The 24,026-nt window shown below is 61.7% G+C and overlaps 4 protein-coding genes across 4 annotated transcripts in view; 2 read left to right on the top strand and 2 right to left on the bottom strand.

The window, feature by feature from the left end:
* The window catches only part of LOC117645691 (protein numb), a 54,154-nt gene extending 48,037 nt beyond the window's left edge, over positions 1 to 6,117 (bottom strand). The window contains exon 1 of the mRNA XM_034386020.1: positions 5,629 to 6,117. Coding sequence (XP_034241911.1) covers positions 5,629 to 5,664 — 36 coding nt within the window. The 5' untranslated portion in view covers positions 5,665 to 6,117. The remainder of the gene's footprint in view (positions 1 to 5,628) is intronic.
* Positions 6,118 to 10,441: 4,324 nt separating this feature from the next.
* On the top strand, positions 10,442 to 13,546 carry LOC117646192 (putative cyclin-dependent serine/threonine-protein kinase DDB_G0272797/DDB_G0274007). Its single transcript, XM_034386996.1, has 3 exons — positions 10,442 to 12,141; positions 12,227 to 12,308; positions 12,393 to 13,546. The coding sequence occupies exon 1, from the start codon at positions 10,748 to 10,750 to the stop codon at positions 12,062 to 12,064; it is 1,317 nt and encodes a 438-aa protein (XP_034242887.1). The 5' UTR covers positions 10,442 to 10,747; the 3' UTR covers positions 12,065 to 12,141; positions 12,227 to 12,308; positions 12,393 to 13,546.
* Positions 13,547 to 19,423: 5,877 nt separating this feature from the next.
* LOC117645680 (ATP synthase subunit g, mitochondrial-like) lies at positions 19,424 to 20,570 on the top strand. Its single transcript, XM_034385995.1, has 3 exons — positions 19,424 to 19,581; positions 20,051 to 20,211; positions 20,288 to 20,570. The coding sequence occupies exons 1-3, from the start codon at positions 19,551 to 19,553 to the stop codon at positions 20,387 to 20,389; spliced, it is 294 nt and encodes a 97-aa protein (XP_034241886.1). The 5' UTR covers positions 19,424 to 19,550; the 3' UTR covers positions 20,390 to 20,570.
* A 221-nt stretch (positions 20,571 to 20,791) lies between these two features.
* On the bottom strand, positions 20,792 to 23,966 carry LOC117645677 (mitochondrial import receptor subunit TOM70). The gene is made up of 10 exons (XM_034385993.1): positions 23,658 to 23,966; positions 23,143 to 23,310; positions 22,719 to 22,926; positions 22,473 to 22,638; positions 22,166 to 22,379; positions 21,945 to 22,079; positions 21,633 to 21,857; positions 21,461 to 21,557; positions 21,250 to 21,373; positions 20,792 to 21,175 (listed from the first exon to the last, which is right to left on the bottom strand). Exons 1-10 carry the CDS (start codon positions 23,913 to 23,915, stop codon positions 21,025 to 21,027), a joined length of 1,746 nt encoding a protein of 581 aa, XP_034241884.1. The 5' UTR covers positions 23,916 to 23,966; the 3' UTR covers positions 20,792 to 21,024.
* Between the last annotated feature and the right edge of the window lie 60 nt (positions 23,967 to 24,026).

Genomic DNA, 24,026 nt, shown 5'->3' with positions numbered 1-24,026 from the left:
ACACACACGAAGCAAACACGCGCCGGAGGATGGCCGCAGCGCCGCAGCCTCATGAGACAACGCGTTGTCCTTGCACATTCCAGCCTTCCAGCCCCAGCGGCCCCGGCAAATGGCCCCAGCCGGCCCGGCCCCAGCCCATGGGCGTCGCTGCCGCTCAGCTGAGCCGGTCGGAGCCAAGGCGGAGCCGAAGCCGGAGCCGCAGCGCCGGTCCCGACCGTCCCGACGCAGAGTCTCCAAACAATTTCCGCGTAGCTCGGGGCGAGGCAGCCAGAGGCAGCGCCGATTCCCAGTGGGACGGTCTCAGTCTCTCGCTCGCACTCATGGGGCGTCCGGCAAGGGTGCGAGAGGGACAGGACGGGCCGACTGGAAGCGTCCGCCGGGCTGCCTACCCGCCACCGCGCAGGGGCGGCGGGGTACAGTGGGCCAGAAGACCGGCGCAGGCGGCCAAAACTCGAGACGCGTTTTGAGCTCCAGAGTCGCTAATTGGGACTCGAACCGAACGTGTGACCCCACCAATGGATTGCTCTCCGAGCGAGGAATCCATTGGTGGGGTCACACGTTCGGTTCGAGGCCTGCTTAGCCACTCTGGAGCTCAAAACGCGTCCGGAGTTTCGGCCGCCTCCACCGGTCTTCTGGCCCACTGTGCGGGGCGCGCTATGACTATGACGCCGCATTCCGTCATGTCACCGCCGAGCCGCGCTGCCAGCGCTGCCAGCCCGCCAGACCGGCCGAGTGGCACCGAGTGGCAAGCAAGCCAAGCAAGTCAAGCAAGCCCCCCGCGGCACCGGCACACTTTCCCACCAACAAAAGCCCGGGGACGACGGCACCACGGCACGACGCCCGTGTGTGTTTCGACGCGGGCCGCGGAAAAAAATGTTTGCTCGGTATTCGAACCCGCGCGACCTCGCCCGGGAGAAAACGCTAGGCGGCGGTGTCCGCGCGTTCATATTCCCGGTCTGCTTCACGTCGCGAGGCGCCGCGGGCGAGGCTGACGTTGCCACGGCGACGCGGTTCAAGGGAGCAGGCCGGCAAGCTGACAGGCCAGGCCAGGCCAGCAGGCGTGGGTACAGTGTAAATGCAGGCCATGTGTTTGCACAGGCCCGCCCAGGCGGTTTCGCGAGGCGCTGTTTGTTGTGAATGAGTCCGCCGTCGAGCGGCTCCGAAGAGTCGATGCGTCGCTGTCTCTGTCGCACTCATGGGGCACTACGGGGCACTACTAGCGGGTGCGAGAGAGACAGAGAGACGAAACAGTCGGGGCAACTACCCGTTCCGCGGTTTGGTCCGCGCCGAGAGGGTCGCGAGTCGCGGGCACGTGTCGTCATTTCACCCCGCGATGCACTTCGCGAGTGTCGCCGCATTCGTTTTAGTTTTGTTGTTGTTGTTTTTCGCGGTGTGCGCGTGCTCACGATACGAAGGCCGTCTGGCTGGGCTGGTGCGCCGGCTGGCTGTCACCGCGCTGTGGTGTCGGGGCCGCGGGCACCACAAGCCCTCCGAGCTGCTGCTACTACGACGCACAGTGGGCCAGAAGACCGGCGGAGGCGGCCAAAACTCTAGACGCGTTTTGAGCTCCAGAGTCACTGAACTGGACTCAAACAGAGCGTGTGACCCCACCAATGGATTCCTCGTTCGGAGAGCAATCCATTGGTGGGGTCACACGTTCGGTTCGAGTCCCATTTAACGACTCAGGAGCTCAAAACGCGTCTAGAGGTTTGGCCACCTCCACCGGTCTTCTGGCCCACTGTGCGACGCGCAGAAAACCGGCAGGAAGCCGCTGGGAATCGAACCCGCAGCCTTGAGGAGACGCGGCTTACGCCTTGCAGCTTGCAACAGAGCAGCGCGGCCCGCCCCGATCGGTCCCTTCGCTGCAGAGCGCTGCGGTGTCGAGGTCACCGGCCGCCGCCTGCAGGCGCACTTGGCGCACGTTGGCGCTGACCGCCAGGACTGCCAAGACCGGCTGCGCGCTGCAGGCTCCAGGCTGCACCACGGCTGCCTGTTGCTCCCGGAGGCTCCAGTCCTCCAGTCTCCTACCTCGGTGCTGGCTGCGGCTGCAGCGCCCGGGGCCGCGACCCCCGCGGGGGCAGGGGCGGCCGGAGGGGCGGCCGGAGGGGCGTGGTGGCGGCGCTTGGAGCGGCGGTGACTGCTCCGCACGGCGAGCGCCGACGACGCCCTGCCCAGCGGCTCGTGGGCCGCCGCGTTGCCCATGGCCTCCGGGCCCTCTGGGAGTGCAGCGGGTAATCCAAGGGGTAATCCGGGGGGTAATCCGAATCCAGCACTGCACTCTCACCGCATCGCGGCGACACTTTGCACTTGACACACGGTGTCCGCGGTGTCCGCGTTGTCACACTCCAGGGAGGCGCGAGGGGGCCGCACCGCGCCGTGCATAGCCCCGGACTCCGACTGGCACTACACTGGACGGCAGGCGGCAGGCGGCACCGGCCCAGCACCGCCCGGCACACCGCAGGCAAGCCAGAGAGAGAAAGACGGGCGGGGCGCGGCGCGGGGCGGCGAGGGGCGGACGCGGGACGCGCGATAGAGAGAGAGGGAGGGAGTTAGGTACATTCCGACGCATCCCGGCGCGGCCGGCGCGCCCCGCCAGCCATACCATGTGCACGGCACCACGGCAAGCCCCGGGCCGGCGCGGCGGGGCGCGGCTCGCCACGGCCCGGCCGGTTCAGGCATTGCATGGCCTCAGTTTGCCGTACGAAGCGACGCGATGCGACGTACGCCCCGAGAGAGACGGACGACGCAACCGGTTCCAGTCTTCCAGTCCCGTCGAGCCACAAGTTTCTCCCTTCCCTAAAACCAGCCGCCCCCTTCCCCTCCCCTCCTCGCCGACGAAGACTCACCTTCAATCTTGGAGCTGATCGGCCGAGCCGCGGGGCCATGCGGGGCCCTCCGACGCAGGCAGACAGCCGAACCATTCCGAAGGATCGCGTCGCTCTCTCTCTCGCACCCCTACGAACCACGGCCCCGCGAGCGCGAAAGAGACAGAGCGACGACACGCCCTTCGGGGCGGACGCCGCGACGGCCGCGTTGACGGCTTCTAATCCCCATAAACTGAGCTTCAGTCTCCCCGCGGCCCTCTCCTCGCAGGCCCACTACTTGAGCACGCGTGCGCCGAGGGCCGCCGAGGGCCGCCGAGGGCCGCCGAGGGCCCAGCAGCCCCGCGCCGTGCGAGCCCTCATATTTATTGAGCCTTTCTTCCTTCCCTCCGGCCGGCTTTCCCTATGGCACACCGTGCCAGCCGTGCCCAGGCCTTTCGCCGGGCACGCTGGGCCTGGGACCGGGGCTCAGCGTCAGGGCTTCCAGTTCCAGTTCCAGGGGTTCCAGTCGCCACAATGAGGCCCGGCCAGGGCCCGGCATCGCGACTAATGAGCTCCAGCCGTGGGAGTGGACGTCCCGACGGCCGACGCCTAGATCCGCGGCCGTGCCCGGCCCCGCTAGGGCTCTAGGAGGGCCGCCTCGACCGCCGAGGCCTCCGCCTAGACACGCGCCCTGGCCGGTCGGCCCGCTCACGCGCCTTCACTCTCATTTATGCTCCCACTCGCGGCGCGCGCGGTGGCGTCGCCCGCCGCCTAATAAGCCCCGCTCGTGCATTTTACTATTCGAGTGTCGGCCACACTGTAGACCGCACTCCGGCCGCCGTCGTCAGCGCCCACGCCCACAGCCTCTGGGATCAGCGAGCGAGGAGGAAATTGGCTACGAAGTCGACGCGATGGAAAGGGAAAGCAAGGGGCAACCAACTCGATGTCGATTGGGGCCGGCCTCGCAAACTTGCCAAATTGCGGAAAATCACATTTTTGTGTTGGTGGTTGTTGCACTCCAGTATTTCACTGATTACCAGACCCTGAATATCTCGAGCGAGCAGGCAGAGCCTTGGGCGCGGGCGGGGTAGGGTAGGGGCGGACTGAGAACCTGCGAACGCTAAAGGCAGCGAAGCCGAAGCCGCGAAAGCCCGAAATGGAACGCGTCCCTTTCCTCCCCTCGCAAGGCGGCGTGGCGGCGCGGCGACGGGCACTCAGGTTCAAGGCCCTTCCCTTCCCCAGCCCCCTCCGCGGTGGCGGGGCGCGGGGCGCGGGGCGCGGTGACAGCGCCGCGGTAAAGGGCATTGCCCGCTGCCCACTGCACTTTGCCGATGGCTGCACCGCACGGGGCGCCGAGCCCGCCCCGCCGAGCACGCGGACGACGCGGACGACGCGGACGCAGGGCCGCCCCCTTCCTCCGCGCCCTTTCGGCCCGTCCGCCGGCCACGCCGGCTCGCCGCACCGGAACCGGACCGGCGCCGCGGCGGCTGCGCCCTGCGCTGCCTGCGCGACTTCCGGGCCGGCCGGAAGCACGCCATGGACCCGCACAGCGACGCACAGCGGCCCGGAGGCAGTGCGGGTCGCTCTGGACCGCGCCACTCATCTCTAGACGGAGAGGCGCGACCGCAGGGGGGGGGGGCAACAAATGCATCCCGGCGTGGGCGCGTTGTTGTGACGCGGCGTAACGCGGCGTGCCGGGGCCGCTGCGGTATTGACTCGTCGTTATCTGTCATGACCCCGGATGGCACTGGGAGGCACTGGCCGCGGACGGGTTGGGATGGACCACGACGGACCTCGATCGGGCGTGGCAGCACGGCGGTCCAAATGGGGGCCTTCGTGTCGGCGGGGGAATGACACGCCGGTCGCGGTCCGGTCAGGTCAGCCCCAGGCGTCGACGGCCACCTCGGCCCGGACGACCGCGCCTCGCGAGGTGGGGCATGCCTTCGATGATAACAACACGCCGTCGTCACAAATAACAGGGCATCGAAAATAGAGAGCCCCCTCCCCCTTTTAGGGAGTCCCGCTATTCAGCCTGTGTGGAGCAAGCCGGGCAGGGCACTGCAGGGCACGTGGGCCCGGCAGGCACGGCCACCGAACCCCCGTGTCATAATAGAACAGAAGCTGGCAACGTCGCACGCCGTGACCTGAGGGGATGCGAGGGGAGGGGGGAGGGGGCACGGGCGTGGTGTCGGATCGCCGTCAGGGGCCACTGGCCACTGACTGACTGCCTGACTGCAGAGGTTGTCCCACCCCTTGCAGCTTGCACGGCGCATACGGTGTGCCCCCTTCGTTGGTGGGGCTTAGCCCCCCACTTTTTCCCGCGGGAGGCGCGGCGCGCCCCCAGCCCCTGTTTCCGACGACCGTGATGGAGCGACAGGAAGGAAGCGACCCCAACACTCTGCCTGCTCTGCCTGCTCTTTCGCCCCCGCGTGGGACGACGGCCGTGGACGCCGTGGACCAGGAAGGGTTGCTTTCATTCACTGGTGGGATTTCATTTCCAGCCGGTCGAGGCAAACTGACTGACAGAGGCCGCCGCAGGGAGTGAGGCTCGTCGGGGTGGGAACCACGGTGGGAGCCTCTCTGCCCGTCCAGTCCAGACGGCCGGGGTTTCGCCGAGGCCTTGAACGTCCTCTGCTCACGAACAGCCCCGACAGATCAGACTAGGTCTGGCCGGAGCACTGAGCACTGCAGCCAAGACGTGAGCTGAGAACGCAGAGTGCCTGCCAGCACGCGCCCGTCCGCCCAACCAAGACACGTCTGTCGAAACACGGTTGATAGTGCTGACGGTGTGACACCTGGGCAACCTGGGCAACGACACACTTACCATGAGCTTGCTGATGCCGGCGCGAATCTTATCCATGGCTCCAGCGCGGAGTAATCCAAAACGTGCAGCAAGTAATCCACAGGTGGGCACAACGGTCTCTCTGTCCTGCTCCTTCTACCGACGACGCTCGAACTCTCTACAACGTCCGTTCCATTCTTCAAGCAGGGCCATTTTCACGGGCCCGGTTCACACGTCATCACTTCACTGTTACACGTCAAACACACGCACACACGCACACACCGGCACTCAATGAAATCACACACGCCGAAAACCGTCGACACGCAAACACCGACCCGAAGCGCTCGCCTGACGGCGCTTAAAATGGCTGGGAAACGGGACGCAGCTCAGTTGAACACGGATCGTTCAACTGTCCAGCGGGCTCATGGTACCCGGTACCCCTACCCAGCCCTACCCAGCCCAGCCCCAAAACTCGGCGACTCCACACAACGCAGCGCCCCTCACACAGCACGCAGCTCACAGCAGCACAAAACCAACTAAACTCCCCAACAACTCCGCTCCCACTCCACTCCTCCCTCCCTCCCTCCTCCTCGCCCGCCACTCCGCTCCGCGCCGGCAGGGGAAGGGGGAGGGGATGCGGTGTGGGGCGGGCTGCCGGCCGGCGTGCTGCTGCCAACCGCCACCAGCAGCAACGCCAGCAACGCCGTCTGCTGCTACTACAACGCCGCCGTCGTGCAGCCGTTGCAACGGTCACCGCCGCCGCCGCGCGCTGGAGGCAGCTGCCGCCGCCACACTGCCACCGCCGCTGCAGCAGCAGCAGCAACCCCCGCAGCAGCACGGCGCGCAGCTGCAGCTGAGGCTGGCAAAGTGCATTCCCATTGCAAGATGCAACAGCCACTTTCGCCGGCCGTCCACTCCGGCTCCCCATGTGGATTAGCGGCCCTCGAAGCCCTAAGCCCCGAAGGCGCGTAGGGGCGGATCCAGTCGAGGGGGCAAGCCGGCCAAGCCAGGGTGACGGAGCCTCGGGGCGTCGCCGGGGCGTCGCCCCAGACACCCTCATCCACGACCTTATCGTCCCGATGACGGGCAGGGCGCGGCCGCCGCCGAGATAGACGCGGATGCAAACACCCAAATCAGTGGGCATCTGCGCGATGTGTGTTCTTGTTTGCCGTGTGTGCCTGGCTGACTGACCGTCTGGGCCTCCCGATGTTGTGCGTTTTTTTCGACATTCCGACTCCAGAGGGCGTCGTCACCCCCGGCCGCCCGTCCGGCCGACGCGGACCCAGCGGCCCAGCTGGTGCCGCAGAGCAACGCGAAGCAGCTGTTGGGGTTGGGGCGGCTGGGGCCCGCCCGCAGCCCCACCGGCCTCGCCGTGGCTAGCCGTGGCCTCGCCCACCAACCCCGTGCGGCCCCCTCCCTTCCCTCCTAAGGGACTCCGCAGGGCTCCACTTCTCTCCCCAGAGGCCAGGTGCCAGGCCTCTGCAGAGCCTGCAACGCCTGTGTGTGTGAACGTGAACGGGCAGCTGGGGTGCGCGTATCCCCTGAGGTACTACTCTGGGGCCATAACCACGCCGGGTGGCTGCGGCTGCGGGGGTGGGGCGGGGCGGGGCGGTGGTTCGGTGTCTATGTTGGGAGCATGGCGCTGGTTGGGATGGTTTGGATCCGCGATTCAAGGAGCGGATCGGACTGGCTGATTCAAGCGCATACGTGACCGTTAAAGCTTAACGTGCTTAATCTGCCGGTACACTGTACAACGGTCCCGCGTTGCCGATGAACCGTGCCGCTGTGCCACGCTGTGCCACGCTGTGCCACGCTGTGCCGTGTTCCACCTTTCCGCCCGTATTTCCGCCACCCCGGTTCCCGGTTCCCGGGCCCAGAGGCATGGGGCATGGAGGGGCCGAGACAGCCGAGACCGGGCCTACCGGGCCCAGCGCGTGGCGCCGCGCCGCGACCGCGGCCAGCGCCGTCGGAGTTCAGCGAGTCGCCGCGCGGCCCGAGGGAGGGCGCCACCGTACAGAGCCGCAGTGGTTCGCCGCGGCGCGGTGCGCGGTGCGCGGACAGACACACGGTCTCACGGCCACGGCCGGCCGGAGGGGCGTTGCGCGTTCGACGGAGAGGATGCCAGAGGGATCGCACTGCATGGGGGAGGGGAGGGGGAGGACATCTCCGCCGACTTCTCGACACCGAACGAGTTCACACGCCTCCTCGCTCAGCAGCCGCCTCTGTCTTTCACACGCATCCTCGCATCGTCCTGATGCTGCCGCCGCTGCCGCCGCTGCCGCGCCCCGCCCATCATTGCAACAATTATCACCCTCTGCCGATAGAGGGAGCCACGGTTGCGGCGGCCGGGCCTTCAGGGCCTTCAAGCGATAGGAGTTGAATGCACTGGGATAGGCCCTATGCCGCGCGCGCGCTGGTCGCCGCTGACCACGGCGCGTAGCGCGTAGCCCGCTGATGTCGCAACCTGCTACCGCCGCGGCCGCGGTCGGCGTCGTCACCGCGTCAACCCCAGGCCGTGATCAGCGCCGCGATGACGCGCCCGACGCACGCCACTCGAGGACGACGACGACGTGGCGCTCCGGGGCCGCCTCCATTTGGCTCAGTTTCCGGGGCGACTCGGCCGACACGCGCGTGCTCGCCATGTGCGTGTAGCAGTGTGGCAGGCGGATCGCTGATCCCGGTCTGCCCTCCGGGGGGGTCCCCCGAGTGCGAGAGAGACGAGGCGACGAAAGCGCTGTTTGGGTTCAGCCCGCAGTTCCTGCTGCAGGGAGTGCGCCGGGCCCCAGGGCCGGGCCGGCCGGTCGGTGCACGCGCGCGTCGTCCAGCCAGCTGCAGCACATGTGTGCTTGTTGAGCCCCAGCGGCAGCGGCGCAGCGTAGCGCAACGGCCCCACATCCTCATGGAATACGAGGTGTGTGTGTGTTTCGGGCTTTGCTTGCCGGCGACGGTTGGGTTTGACGGACGTTGCGGAAATGAGTTGGGTGTTGTATCGCGGGCTCCGCGTTGACTTCCGCGTCCGCGCGCATCCTCGCCGTCCTCGCCAAAGCCCAGCCGCTCATCTCGGCCGGGGGGGCTGCTGCCCTGCCGGCCCTCCCTGCGAACAAAACAACCACCCCCTACTCCGCCCAGCCGCCAAGGCGGCGAGTCTCACATACGCCAGCCACGGTCCGAGTCACTGTAATCTTGACGCACACCACTTGTACTTCTTTGGGGCCCGCAGGACGCAGGACTCGGCGCCCACAGGACTCGAATCCCATGGCACCTTACCGATCGACCGCGGGGCGTGGCAGGGCGCGGCGCGGCGTGGCGTGGCACCACAGGCCGAATGGGCGCAACCCGGAGCGGCTGCCTATTCTATCCGGCCCAAGCCCCAGCCCAGCCTGGCCTCGGAGTGCGCCGCGCCGTGCCGAGCCGCGCCACGCCCTGCCTGGCCCTGCCACGACGCCATCGCGCGGCACAGCACGGCACGCGGACAAGGACTCTGCCGCTTTTCTAGCATTCATGACTGAGTTGATTATGCCCAAATTTCGGCGGGCCGGCAGTGGGAATGCGGTGCGTGGCACGCTACGTGCCGCGTCGTCTATGAGTCGCCCCGCGCCGCTCCGGGCGAGGGAGGCCCGCCACTGCCAAATGTTGCCGGAAAAACGCACGGGCTTTCCCTGGGCTTTCCTTTGCTTCAGGTCGGTTTTCCCTCAGAGGCCAGGTTTGGGTCCTCGCCTCGCGCTCGCGGACTTGCCCGGCCAGTGGCCTGCCGCTTGCCTCTTGGCTGACCACTCGCCTGTCCTGTCCAGCCAGAAGCAGTCAGAAGCTGGCGAGAACGATTGTGAAAACCCTCTCCCCGGCCGGCTTGTGGGTGGGCAGTGGGCAGACACATTCCAAGCTCAAGGAAGCCCCAGGACGAAAGCTGAAATTTTCCGAACCTTCCACGGTCTTCGAGTCGTGGGTCCTGAAACACGACGTTGGTAGCGAGCGCCACCATGTGAGCTTCAGCAAAGGAAGCAACCATCCTTTCTTACATCGAGTACCCGCGCTCCAGTTTACCCGAAGGTGGCGATGTGGGGCGGGGGGCGGCGGCGGCGGTATTGGTGGTAGTGGACCCCGTCCCGTCCCGACCGTCCCGACCGCCAGCCATGGCTTGCCGCCTTGCCCTGCCATGCGCACGGCTTGGCGTACGTCTGGCAACACCGGCCGGGCCCAACCGTGCCGTGGCGTGCCGCAGCGACGCGCCTTGCCGCCCTAGCCGCGCCGCGCCCGAAGCGAGTCGAGCCGAGGCGAGCCGAGCCAAGCCGAGCCACGCGTGGTAGGGGAATGGGCGGGCCGTGTCGGGCCGAGCCGAGCGGGGCAGGGGTGGGACACGGGGCGGCGCGGGGCGGCCGCCGTGGCGAGCTGTGCCACTCGCTGTGTGCCGCGCCGTGCCGTGCCGCTGCCGCAGTGCCGCCGCCGCGCCTCTCCGCGACTGGCGCGATGGCCTAGGGAAAGGCAAGGGGCTCTCCGCTGCCGCGCCGCTGCGCAAGCCGTGCCCAGCCCAGCCCAGGCCGCGCCGTGCGCCGTGGCCGCCTCGCTGTGCCGTGGCGAGGCTGGCAAGGCCTGGCCGAACCGACCGCGCCGTCCCGTGTGCTCCGTGTGCCGTCCTGTGCCGTGGCCGTGTTCTCCGTGTACGCCGTGCCCGCCGTGTCCGAGCCCAACACATCGCCGTGCTCCCTCCTGGGCCCTGGCTTGGCGTGGCAGCCATTGCCGCCGCGCTGCGCTCGCCTTGCCCTGACCGGCCCAGCGCGCAGCCTGCAGCGCGCCCTGCCTGGCCTGCCCACCAAGCTGCCGCCGTGCCGCCGGGCCCCTAGCCTCGGCCGCCTCGGCCCCACCAGCGCGTCGCGTCGCGCCTCTTGGATTAGCCGTGCCAGTACGCCGTGCCCTGGCAGTGCGCCGTGCCACGACGACAGTGCCACGCCGCGGGAGTGATTTTGGTTTCGTGTTGCGTCCAGCCTCAGGACGCCTTCCTTAGTCGCCGCCGAACCAGCACGTTGTCGCCGCCACGGGCGCCCAGGGCGCCGTCGTAGTGACGTCGCCGGGCAGCACGGCGGCGGGGCAGGGACAGGCGGGGCGCAGCGCCTGGCACCATCTCGCCGGCGTCGTCCCGTCCGTGCCCTGGCTCCTGCAGCGAGACATGCATGAGCTGCCCAGGCTGCACCCTCATACCGCGCCCCAGCAGCCCCAGCCGACGCACCCACACCAGCCGCCGCCGCCGCCGCAGCACCAGCCGCCGCCGCCGCCACATCCTCAGGCCGCGCCGCCGCCGCCGCATCCGCAGCAACTGCACCGCGAGCACGACAACACCATCAGGCTCCCCGAGCCGCAGCAGCAGCAGCCTCCACCGCCGCAGCACCACCAGCAGCCACCGCAGTCCGCGCCGCCGACGCAGCAGCAGCAGCAGCAACAACAGCAGCAGCAGCAGCAGCAGCAGCAACGCATCACCCTAGGCGCAGTCGGCACTTCCCCGTCGGGCCGGCCGTGGTCGCTTTCGGAGGAGCAGAAGCAGCGCAAGCGCGACCGGGAGAAGCTCCGCCGCGAGCTCAACCAGCACACGCTGTCGGACGAACAGAAGCAACGCAAACGCGACCGGGAGAAGCTGCGCCGGGCCTTGGGCCTGGTCCCGGCCCTCACCGAAGAGCAGAAACGGCGCAAGAGTGAGCGAGAGAAGCAGCGCCGGGCTATGCTCAAGGAGACGGGCCAGCTCCCGGTCCGTGTTCGTGGCAAGAAAGCACAGTTACTACGAGACCAAGCACAAGAACTACAGCAGCAGCAGCTGACCCAGCTGCAGCAGCAGCACGACATGCAGCAGCAGCAGCTAGCCCAGCAGCAGCAGCAGGAGCGCATCGCCCTGCTCGAGTCGCAGCACCAGACGGCCTACCAGCACCACCACCACCTCCTGCTGCTCCACCACCACCACCTGCACCCGGGGCACCACCACCTGCACCCCGGACACCCACTCCACACTTCATCAGGTTCCTCGGTTCACCCGGGGGGCCTGCTCCCCGAGGGAACCGCCCTGCCGCCCTCGGGGGACCCGACGCACCTGGGCAAGGGCAACAGTGATCCACTCAAGACGACGCCGCCGCCGAAGCGGTCGCGGCTCTCGGAAGAGCAGAAGGCTCGCAAGCGGGAGCGGGAGCGCGAGCGCCGCGCCATGATGGGCCAGTGGCGCGTGGTGACCGACGAGCAGCGTGCGCGCAAGCGCGAGCGCGAGCGCCAGCGGCGCCTCATGAAGCTGTGCACGCTCTCGGAGGACCAGAAGGCGCGCAAGCGCGAGTACGAGCGCCAGCGGAGGGCCATGCGCGCCGAGATGACGGGCAGGCCGCCCACCATGGTCCCCATGCCGACGGGCATCACGGGCATCGCCGGCATCCTGCAGCCGGTGGACACGAGCGCGCCGCCCGTCTCCCTCGTGGTGCCCGTCGCGCCCGTCAACCCCGGGGAGCAGTAGCCGTGGCTGGGTGTCCTGGAGAGGCTGGAGAGGTCGAGGGGGACGCGCTTCGACCCGGTCCAGAGGCGATTCGTCTGGTGAGTATTGCAGCCACCGGCACCGGCACCGCACTCCAAGCCTTTTTGGCCCTTCCACTGACCCCAGCCTTTGTCTTCATTGCAGGGCATGACGGTCATCGATGAGAACGACATTTTTTGGTGATCTACCTTATTGGCGGGACCAGCAACCAACACGACTCCGCCCAGTAAGTGTTCCCTACCCGTTTTTGAAAATACATACTTCGTATTGTTTGTGAACCCTGCTGACGTTTCTGTGACTTGTGTTCCAGTCTCTGACATGCCGACAACTCCGCGCCGCGCTGCCGCACTGCGGCCGGCGCCTCCTGCTCCACGGTGACGGCGAACAAGACTGTCTCTGCGCCGCCTCGCCCACGCCTGGTCCGCCTGGTCATCGGCGTGCTCTCGGCACCACCCCCTTCCAATGGCATAGCAACGAAACCTCCTGCCGCCGTGGCCGTGACGCGGGTCAGCCTGGTGGCAACCCCACAGGGAAGTCCACCCTGCGGCAGCCTGGTGGCAACCCCTGAGGGAAGTCCCACCTGCGGCAGCCTGGTGGCAACCCTAGGTAGCCCTGCGGCTCCCCTCGGCACGTCCACAGCAACTCTCCGGGACTCCCGATAGTTACACATTCCTGTCGCACTCCGCGCCATCATTTTGTTTATTTTTTTTCTTCGTTTTTTTTTTTTTTTTTTTGTAATTGCGTGCGACACGTGGCTATTGGACTGAAGTTGCTAGCTCGCGCTCTATGAGCCTTCTGTAATTCGTAGGGACTGGTGATCTCATATTATAGTTTAGTACGTTTCTATTATTCTTAGTTAAGTAATTGTCGGAAAGGACAACAAAATATTCGTAAGATGTGCAATGTATTGTGTTGATTTTACACTTCTGTACTTTAATCTTTCAACCGAATTAAGCAGGTCCCTAAGCAAATGTTACCATATTGCGCATATCTCGCAGGGTATTTGAAACGAAACTGCAAGACCAATGTCTCATCGGAAGATAAAGGTGTTTTCTCCTTGTTTTAAAATTCAGGTTGTAGGAACAATGTTGCACTAGTCAGATACTTTTGTGAACACTTTCAAACATTTCTCCGTAAATCCACTTCCCAATTTAGTTTGTCAGTCTTTTTCAAGTAACACCAAACTTCTTATTATTTTCTTCTTTTTTAAAAAATGTTGCTTTGCAAGTGTGCATAGTTTCTGCTATACCTTTAACTTTTGCTCTCTTCATTTTCTGATATTTTGAGACATGTTGTGTTGTATTGGACTTGTGTGATTGGACTTTGACTGAGATTGTAATCATCTGGTTGGTTATAGAGATGGATGCCCCAGTAGTGCCATGTTGAAGATTCTGTGGCACCCCTGGGAAACTATGTTTCTGAGATGTATTTGTGTTGGAAGAATACAAGTATTTATTTTGTTAATCAGTCTCTTATTTTGAATGTTCCATACTTCTAGAAAATCAGACAAACCATAGATTACACAGACTAGAGAGCCTGTCTGAACGATAAAGTTTCCTGTTCAGACAATACACAATATCCTTGCGGATAACATTAAAATGAATAAACTAAAGCTACACGCACCATGAGTGTTGCATAAAACTAACATCGTACGAGTCAGGTACTTGTCAAAACAGCATACCACAGCTTTTGTCCAGCAGTGCGAGACTGCATTTTGGCGAGGCGCGCACCAGAGTTGCACCTCGGCGTCGCCCATTGTCTTTGGCGCCGGACGCGGACGTCGGAAAACTCTCCATTGCTGAGCACGCGACACGCGACCGCGTGCAAGCACGGCACGGAGGACAAGCGGGGCCAGCACAGAGACACCAAGTCAAAGTCACCGTTTGGGCGGCTTCCTCCGCAAACCGCGACGCAGGCGCTTCGCCGTCGTCGCCGACCGCAGTCTCCGCGGTGGCGGCGTGAGCGGCGTGGACGCGGACGCGGCGGCGGCCCGCGGCGGGGGTGCCCCCTTTCTGACGGGCAGCCGAGAGACGCCCCCTCGGCGGGCCGCGGCGGCGCGCTGCGGCATCCTGGTGGTGGACGACGTCGAGGCTTTGTGCAGCACGCCGCACGGGGCCTCGACCTGCGTCCGCGGCGGCGAGTGCGACGGCACGGGGCATCTTGTGGTGCAGCAGGGAACGGGGCCGCGACCGAGGCGCAGAGCGCAGTGCCGCGGCTCGAGCAGCGTTCTCTGCGGCAGCGGCTGCTGCCTCTTCACCACGACGGGGGCGTTCTTGGGAGGCGGCGCGACGCTCTGCACGGGGAGGGCTGTACGCCGCGCTGGTACCGGGGGCGCGTACGGCGGGGGCGGCACGGGGGCCTTGTAGGCGCGGGGCGCCTGTTCGACAACACGGCTGGACGAGGGTGGTGTGCGGCGCGGGTCGAGGGGCCGGTCGAGTGTCGCTGCAGAGGCCCGCGCGAAGGGCGACGCCGGCGCCAGGGTGGCCCTGGTTAGCGGCCTGGCTGACGGCCTGGCTGACGGCGGCCGCGTCCACTGAGGTGGGGGTTGCACGCCGAGGCGCACGTTGGTGGCAGGCCTGGCAGGCTGCTGAGTATACGCCTTCCGGGGCATCGGCCGTGGAGCCTCGATGCGTGGTGGTGCCTGCCGGTGTGGTGCGCTCTGACCGCTCTGCCTGCGCCAGGACGACGACGACGGCATCTCCATCAAGTCGTCGTTCGCCTTGGTGGCGGCACCGGTCGCCGAGCGCGCTGTCGTGGTGGTTCGGGGCGCCGGGCGTGGAGGTTGCTGCGGTGCGGCGTGCCCCGACGACGACGAGGGGCGCGCCCTGGTGGCCGAGGTTGACGACAGAGGGCGCCGGCAGGAGTCCCAGGGTGTTTTCGAGGCAGACTTGTCCGCTGGCCTCTGACGAGGAGCCGCGACAGGGGTTGCTGCTGCACCTGGTGCGGAAGGAACATTGTGGGGAGACGACCTCTGGTGGACGGGCGCAAGCAAGGCAGGGGTGCTGTGAACGACGTGGCGCCCCGCCGGGCCGACGGACTGCAAGGACTTCAGCCCCTGCAAGGCCGTGGGGGCCGTGGGGGCCGTGGGGGCACGAGGCGTCGAGGATGAGCTGCGCGCCGAGGATTTGCCCTCGCGCACAGAGCTGGTCGCCGCGGGGGCTTCGCGCAGCTCGCGCAGCGGCAGCCGCGTCGCGGGGTATGCTCGCGGGGCCAAGGCCGAGGCCGTCAGAGTCCTTTGCGACGTGGAGTATCTCTGCGGCGCTGGGGCTGGGGCGCGAGGGGCGTAGCGTGCTGCGGCAGTCACGGTGAAGGGCTGGAAGGGCTGGAAGGGCTGGAAGGGGGCGGGGCTGGCCGCGCCGCTGGAGGCGGGGGAGTGCAGTGCGGGGCTGCGGCTCTGCGTGGGGTGGCGGGGCGGCGGGGGCGCGTTCCTCGCGGGGGAGGGGCCCCACGGACCCCGGCTCGACTTGGGACCCCATTGTGGTGCGGCCGGCACCGCAGGCATCGGCTGCTGCCTGAGCGGGTGCCGCTGCCCCGTGGCCGTCCTCAGCGGGGTCACCGACATGACAGGGCTGTTCGAGAAGCCCTGCACGGCGGCGGCCCAGTGCACTGCGAGGGGCAGCTCGCCGTGGCACGACCACCGAGCTGAGGACGGCGCCGCGGAGGGCCTGTGGTCATAGGGAACGAGTTAGGGCGCCATTCAGCGATCCAGCGACTTCAACGAGGCGGTGCACCTGCGTGCTGGGGAGGACGGCGCTGTCGTGGGGCTGAGGACGGGCCGAGTGGGTCGCATCGTCATCCTGGAGGGGCCGCCGCTCGGCCGCCGCCAGCAAGCATCGTCGTCGCGAGCCTCGTCAGGCACCCCCTGGAGGAGCGGCGATTCGAACAGCCTCCGCACCACCAGCCCCTCGCCGAGCCGGGCCGCTCGCGCCGCTTTGGCCATGGCGTACGCCCTGGCCCTGGTCCTCGACGCCGTGCTCGTAGGGAGGGACGGCATCGGCTGCCCGGCGGCCGCGCGCCGAGGAAACGCCCCCTGCCTTGAGTTACAGGGTAAGCAACCCGTATGTAACTAAGTCCACTTAGAACAATAAAACAGATTTCGCATTTTTCACTGTTTTGTCCAACTCCGCTTTGGCAAAGGACTGACCTAGCCGCAGGGGTCTGCTCGAGGACCGGCTGCCACTGAGGCCCCTTCCAGCGGGGGGTGTCCACTGGTGACGGTCGCGAGGGGGTCGCCGCGAGGACGCGGCCCATCATCCTGCCCGGAGTGATCCGCGGCGCCATCCGCCACTGGGACACCTCGACAGGGGCGGCCTCGTCGCGCCTGTCGACACAGATCAGTCCATGGGGCGTTCCGTGTAGGTGCGAGAGAAACAGAGCGACGAAAACGACTCTCGGAATCAGTCTGCAAGTCTGCAGAGGTGGCCGGGTGCCCAGCCTTGCCTGTCGTGGAACACGGGCCGCGAGCGCTCCCTCCTCCTTGGCGGCGGCGGCGGCGGCCTCCGGGAAGCCCGCAGCTCGCGTTCCTTCCGCAGCGAGTCCGGCGCCACCAGGTTGGAGATGGACAAGTTGCGGCGCATGGGGTTGGACACGGGGGGCGCGGTCTGGGCCACGCGCGGCCACGGCGCCAACACGCCCTCCTCGGACAGCGGCACGAAGAACCGCGGCCGCGGCTCGGCCACCGCGCACACTCCGGGCGGAGGGCGCGGCGAGGGCTGCGCCGAGGGCTGCGGGGACACCCTCGGCGACGACCGCGCGGACACTCTCGGGGAGAGCCGCGGAGAGTGTGGCGAGGGGCGTCGCGAAGGGGTCCGCGTCGTCGCGGAAGGGCACTCCAGGGGCTGGCCGTGCAGGGAGCGGCTGCTGCCGTGGAGGCTGCTGTGGAGACCGCCGTGGAGGCTTCTGTGGAGACTGCCGTGGAGGCTGCCGTGGACGCTGCCGTGGGGGCTACTGTGGACGCTGCGGCCCCCAGACCGGCGGCACACGCTCAGCTTGCTCGCGCTGTGGCTGCGGTACAGGTTCACGTACACCTCCTTGTGCGCCGTGGTCGCGGGCGGTGATGGCGGCCTGGACACCTGCACCACCTGCAGCAAGCGGTTCGGACGCCACGGTCAGGGGCGTAGCAGCGTGGGATGAAGAATCCCAGAGCGACCCCCTTTCATACCGTACCGGTATGGAGTGCACGCTGGCCTTCGGGCTGGGTTTGGGACTGGGTTTGGGGCTGGGTTTGGGGCTGGGTTTGCAACTAGGCTTGGGGCTTGGCAGGGCGCTGACGACGCGAGGGCTCTGCGGCGGGCTGGCATCCTCCGTGCGGTGGTGGCGGCGCAGCGCCCCCAGCGGGGCCAGCAGCCTGGCGAGGAGGCCGGCGGCGCCGTGGCGAGGGCCGTGCCGGGGACTGCCCGCGGCCACGACGGGGTGCTCGCTGGAGTGTGGCGGCGGCGGCGGCGACGTGCGGCTCCGCTCGCGGCCGCCCTGCCGTTCCGGCGCCAAGTCCGAGAAGGCCCAGATCATGTTGCGAGGACGCCGCCGGAGCGCGGCGGGTGATTTGGACGGATTGCGATACTGCAGACGTGTCGAAGCACCCATGTGTTTGGTATTGAAACGGAGACCAGCCACCTCGGGCTGAGGTCGACGGAGACCTACAGAGACCCACCTGAGGGGCGGGGGCGGGCATGGGCGGTCGCTTCCGCTGTGCAGGCGGGGTCTTTGCTGGCGGTGGCGGTGGCGCCGGGGCCAGTTCCACGTCCTCTTCTCTCGGCTCCTCCGGGAGCAGCGCCGCGGATGCCGGCGGAGTCGCCGGTTCACTCGGACTGACCGCGGTCACCGTCACAGTCGAGCTGGCCGAGGCCGGGGCCGAGGCCGAGGCCGTGGACCCCGCCGGCGAGGGCGACGTGAGCAGCACGCCCATCCCGAGGTCGTTGTCGGAGCCCGCGGAGCCCGCCAGCCCGGGCGGCAGTAGGCACGTCTTGACGGCGTCCACCCGCATGCGCACGGGCGGCAGCGGTACCTGCTCGAACGCCCACTCCGAGCATTGACCACTTGAAGCCGGCCCTGATCCAGCAGCCCGACTCGTCGCCCTGCCCTCTCGGGCGTGTCTGCGAGAGTGACAGAGCGACGACACCGACCAACCATTACCAGCAGGCCGTCCACGGCCGCGATGCCGCGGTGCTGCGGAGCGGAGACGGCGGCGGGGGCGGCCGGGACGAAGGGGCACGACTTGGTGACGCCGTGGGGCTGCCCGGGCTGTCCCTGCTGTCCCTGCTGGGGCTTGGCGCAGGGCGCGCACGGCCTCGCGGGCCTTGAGGGCGGCGGCTCGGCGCGCGAGGACACCATGCCGTCCCACGTGGGGCCCAGCGTGGGCGCCGAGCGGCTCAGTGGAGCCATGGCTGTGTACAGTGTAGGCACAGTCAAGTCAGTCACGGCGAGATGAAGCGTTGGGAGCCAGGGCTCCGGTCGGCCCACCCTGAGAGAGCGAGAGAGGCAGGAGGAAGAGAGCTCTGTTCGGAATCCGACCATCCACCCACCGCACGACAGCGAGATGACAGACTCACCGGAGCGAGCGGTGAGATCGAGCAAGGCAACCCCGGCGGGGTGAGCTTGAGCGGACCCCCGGCTGCACCCCTGTCCGCGGTCCGGGCCTCGTCCGCTCACCCAGCAGCCCGCGGCCGCGGGCCCCCCTCGATGCCGCGGGCTGGACTCCACGCCTCACCGAACCTCCAGGGCCTCCAGGGCCTCCAGGACCGCGGCGGCCATGGTGTCAGACGGGAACGCGTCCCAGAATGCCCGCAACCTGCTACAGACACGCCGAGTGATGGCGTTGAGAAAGTTCCTGGGTCACTGAGAGGTGTGCAGCAGCCGGTGGCGGTGGCACGAGCACGGCGTCGAGGGGCAGGGCCAGGTACGTAGAGGGCACCTCACGAACCGACGAGCACAGCAGCCCTCCGCACGGTGGACCACTGTGCGCCGGCCGGCCCCTGCCTGCCCCTGCCGCAGACTACGGCATGGTCCAGTCCAGCATTTACCGGCAGCCCGTCCACGTCCACGGCCGTAACGGTGAGTGGCGGTCCGCATCCGATCTTGCGACAAACCAAACGGCGCGAGAACATGTCTCGACTTCCCTCAACAGTGGCAAGATGGCGGCCGCATGCGACGAAACGTCGCAAACTGAGCCAATTTGAAAGGAACATCTCGAGCCCCTCCCGTTGTCAATGAAAAAGTCTTATGAACGAAATTCTATCTAATTGATGAAGTGGAGTGATGGTTTGTCTGAATCAATCTACGGAAAACATAACGTTTCGCACGACTTACGCACCCCATTGACGTTGGACGGTTGGTACAACGATGCATCAGCTGCTGCTGAAAACAAACGACGTCGACGACGAAAATTCGGCCCAGCCGAGAAGACTTTAGTGGAGGACAAGGTGTCAAGGTCTTCCTCTCATCCAAGTCGGCTTCGAACGAATCCGCAATCATGGCAGCGCTATTGAAATCCGCCGTAGCAAGTAAGTATCGTAAAATCCATAGTAATTGAAGCTCGACGCTTTAAGTGGCAACTTGTCGCCCCGTGGGAAGGGGCTGAGCGTAGTCTGCTCTTTAGCACGCCTAACTGAAACGACGACGAATCCTGCTATTTTCACTATAATTAGACTTAACATAAACAGATATCCTGATTTTTTCTATTTAGATATTATAGTCTTGTAATGACTGCATTTCGGTAATGACGAGTCGGGTGTCAGGATTTGGTTCATGTACACCTAACCTAGTTGTTGTTTCCATCATCACACATTCTGACGAACCTTTTTGTGTACCATATTCTCTGCAGTGATATATGATCGTATTTTTCCCAATTGTGGTTTTATGTTAACGGACTGGTCACTTCCTTTTGTGGTGTTTTTATTTGCTGGGTGTTTTTGTAACCTGTAAACTGTGGACCCGTTGCTGATGAAAATGTTTTGCTTTTCTTCCCCATAGCTGCCCGCCCAGTTGTGGAGAAGAACCTGAAGATTGCTTTGCACTATGCTAAAGCTGAATTGACTCCACCCAAGCCAAATGAACTTGGCCAGGTTGCTAAGGGAGTCAACAACATCCTGACTTCATTCCGCACTGGTCGCTACAAGCAGTTGACTGTCAAGGTAATTGTCATAATTAAATTTTGCCATATTTTGTGGATGTTGTAGAAGGGAACTGATGTTGTTTTCTCTGTTACAGGAAGCTTGGCTGAATGTGCTTGTTGCTGCTGAGGTAGGCTGCTGGTTCTTCATTGGTGAATGTATTGGCAGGAGACACATCATTGGTTACTACATCCCCTAGACAATTACCTTTAGCTATTTGGATTGTAGATTTTATGGTTGTACATTACTTGCGTTAAGTAACTTCTGTCCCAATTTGCCATCTGTTATTGTTAAGGGATATGTTGTCTCAAATTTCTCCTGTCAGACTTCAAATTTGTAATTGGCATTTTAATGGAAATTAAACACATTGAGAGAAAAAACAATTGTATATTTTACAAAATGTAACAGCATAATATGGAAGTAAGGTTTATTGCTTCCACTGAAGGCTAAATCACAATACAACTAAATAAGTATTTTAGTTGTATAAGTACATTAAATGACTTCGTTGATCTTGGTGAGGAAGTACAATTGACCAGAGATCAAATCTTATGATTAAGAAAAATGACCCTACAGCAAGGGTTTCAATGATGGTACAAGGAACTGAACACAGCGTATCATATAATTAAACATACAACATCCTAGCAGTTAAAATAGTTACAAGAAAACAGGTCTAAAGGAAAAAAAAAAGTAGTTGTAAAAGAAAAAGAATTCCTACAAAATGAAATGCATAAAAGGGATAAATGTCCAATTCACACAGCCAGTACACTGCCATTAAGTAACAGGGGTTAAACTATTTATTTTCCACAAAAAGGAAGCCCTTTTTCTTCAATTTCATCATACCCCCATGTTCAAGCCAAACTTCGTTGCAACTTTTTCTTGAGCAACAGCCGCATCACGCAATGCATAGAGATGAGACATTTCAAACTCTGTTTTTGAAAGGGGAATAGCTTTATCAAACAGTTCAACAGCCCTCTTCAAGTTACCCCTAGAAAGAAAAAAAGCACAATGAGCATCTAGGAAGAAGTCAGAAGGTACACGTTTTAGATCGTAATGTTTTACCTCTGGACTTCAATGGTGCCAAGAGTTTCATATGCGAATTCACACTTGGCATCAAGGCTGATAGCTTCCTCAATCAATTTGAGTGCTTTCTCAACATCATTCTTCCACTGCAGTTGTAAGAGGCCTGAAAATAAATACAGTTACAAAATAATGCCTTTGACACAAGTAATACAAAATAATAAATTACACATAGCTGAGTTGTTATTCATACCTCTGTGGACCATCAGGGTACCATTAGAGGGATCCAGCTTAATGGCTTTAGCAAAATACTTGTCAGCTTCTTCATAATTGCCTTTATCAGTGAGCACCTAGACCGAGAGGCAAATTTTAGAGAAATAATGATTCCCAACGCTAACTACAAAAATTGAGAAATAATCACAAACCTGAGCATATAACATGTAAGTTTCTGTGCAATCAGGGAACCGTTCTATTGCTTCTTCAAAGCTTTTCTTGGCCATTTTGAAAGCTGATGGATCATTTGCCCCAGAACTGAAGCGATAATCGATGTAACATTTTTGCACATAAGCAATGGGGAAGGTTGGATTTAGTTCTACAGCATGGGCAAAATCTTTTTTGGCTTCTTCAGCCTTTTCCAGCAGAAGATTCATCTAAATTTAAAACAAAGAAGGTTCACTTTTAACAAGTTAACAGCAGCTTCACACGATATTTTATTGACTGGATTCAAAACAACAGACCTGCCCACGGTGGTGATAAACATCCGAGTTCTCGGGGTCAAGAATAGCAGCTCGCTCGAAGTCCTCAAACGAACGATTTGGATCATCCATTTGCACATGCAAGGAAGCTCTTTTGATTAAAGCATTGACACGCAACTGAAAAAAAAACCACAAACATTAAATAAAACATGAACTTAATATAAATAATAACAGAAATTTTGAAAAAATCACATAGAAATTACTTTTTTGTCAGCCATGTCATTTTCAATGACTGCTTCTAAGTCTGCCAAAGAGTTTTTAATTTCCCCGAGCCATAAATAGAAAGTGCCTCGAAGTAGAAGAGCAGCCATAGCACTGCCTCCATCAGCTTCAACTGAATCAATTTCCTCTGTGCAAGCTGCAACAATCTGGTCATACTCCCCAACAGCAAAGGCATGCTTGGCCTTTTCAAAGCCCCTAAAAAGATATTAAAAGAAGGCAAAGTATCAATTACAGTCAACTCAACAAGACCATCACAATATTTTCAGAACTTAAAAAAATGAAACATACTTTTTTGATGCAAGATCTTCTGAAGAAAGCCTTTCAGGTGTCAACTCGGCCTTAATAAGCTTCTGAATTGGATCTTCACTAAATGCTGACAGGAAAGTTCGGATAAAGTATCTAGACGGCATTTGTGGCTTGCGATTCAGGAGTGCCTCCTTGGCATGCTTACGGCCTAAAAGGTAATAAAAATGAATAAAAGTACACCTTATAATCGTAAGATAAAATTACATTTGTTAATAAACATATGTTCACCTAAGGCCTTCAGGACTCTGTCGGCCTGCACAATTGAGGATTGGTTCTGGAATCCTTCAAGAATGCAGACAGCTGTTACATCTTCCAAGCATTGTGCCAAATCCTCACTCTGCTCTAATGCTTTAGCTCTACGCTGCAGAGCTTTAACATATCTAGGATTAAGTTCTAGAGCCACAGAACAATCTTCTATCACTTTTGAATAATTTCGCTGTTTAGGAAAGCAAAAGAAAATTAAGAGAAGCAACTTTGGCTGGTGCCTTTTACAAACAGTCCAGTTGACACTTCCTGGCCAATTCACACCATACAAGACTAATTAGTGTCTTGTTGAGGGGAGGCACAACAGTAACTGGTACTGCTTTTGAAAAGAAGCAAGGACAGTTCTTGATGGTGGTTACATCTTAAGATGGTTCTCCCAAACTCTTACCAGTTGTTCATAAGCAGCAGCACGATTTTGATAAAACACATCCGATTTTTCTGTGCTAGGACATGCCTCAATAGCTTTTGAATACATCACAATAGCATCATCATATTTTCCAGCCTTGAAGTGCTTGTTGCCTTCATTTTTGTAAAGTTGTGCTTTCTTAAAGGGGTCCTATAAAACAAAAGAAGCAAAAGCAGAGCTTAAATTGAGACAGAAATCACGTATAATATTACAAGTTGTAAAAACAGGTGAGGATTTAATGGCAGTAAAAAGACAGCTTGGCGTTGGGAAAAAGGGACACTTGAAAATTTGTGGATCAAGAAACAGTGCTCCCTCTAACAATAAAACTGACAAAACTGGACGAAAAATTTCAAAAAAAAGTAAAACAAAATAGTGTTTTGGTATGATGTGAGAACGTAAGTTTGACAATGTCAGGTGAAATTTAAGGGTCACTCTCTTACTTTACAAGGACGCCAGACGTTAAGAACCAAGATTTAAGTGATGTAAAGATGAATTACCTTCTCGTTGGCAACCAATGATTCAATTGATTCCAGCGTGTTGAGTTCCGGCCCGTCCATGGAGGAAGCCTTTGAGGTTGGTTTCCCGTTCGTTGAAGTACCGGACAGGCTTCGGTTGCGATTTTTCCCTGACCTTCTGTAATACCAGTAGCTGACTCCGGCCACAGCTAAAGGGGCACCGACTACTACGGCAACTTGCCATTTTGACCACGAATTTCCACCCTGATTCAGGGGACACACTCTACTCACGGCAGCCATGACAGCGGGAAGTGTAAAGAACGGTCATGGCCCTGCCAAGAGTTTCAGAGGTTATAGGCACGTCAGGGCGGCAGACGACAAGCAGACGACGGCACAGACAAATAAATTTAA

This window comes from Thrips palmi, unplaced genomic scaffold (genome assembly GCF_012932325.1).
Source record: "Thrips palmi isolate BJ-2018 unplaced genomic scaffold, TpBJ-2018v1 HiC_scaffold_19, whole genome shotgun sequence".
NCBI classification, from domain to species: domain Eukaryota; kingdom Metazoa; phylum Arthropoda; class Insecta; order Thysanoptera; family Thripidae; genus Thrips; species Thrips palmi.
Note: the sequence above shows the minus strand (reverse complement) of the source record. Positions and strands in the feature narration are given on the sequence as shown.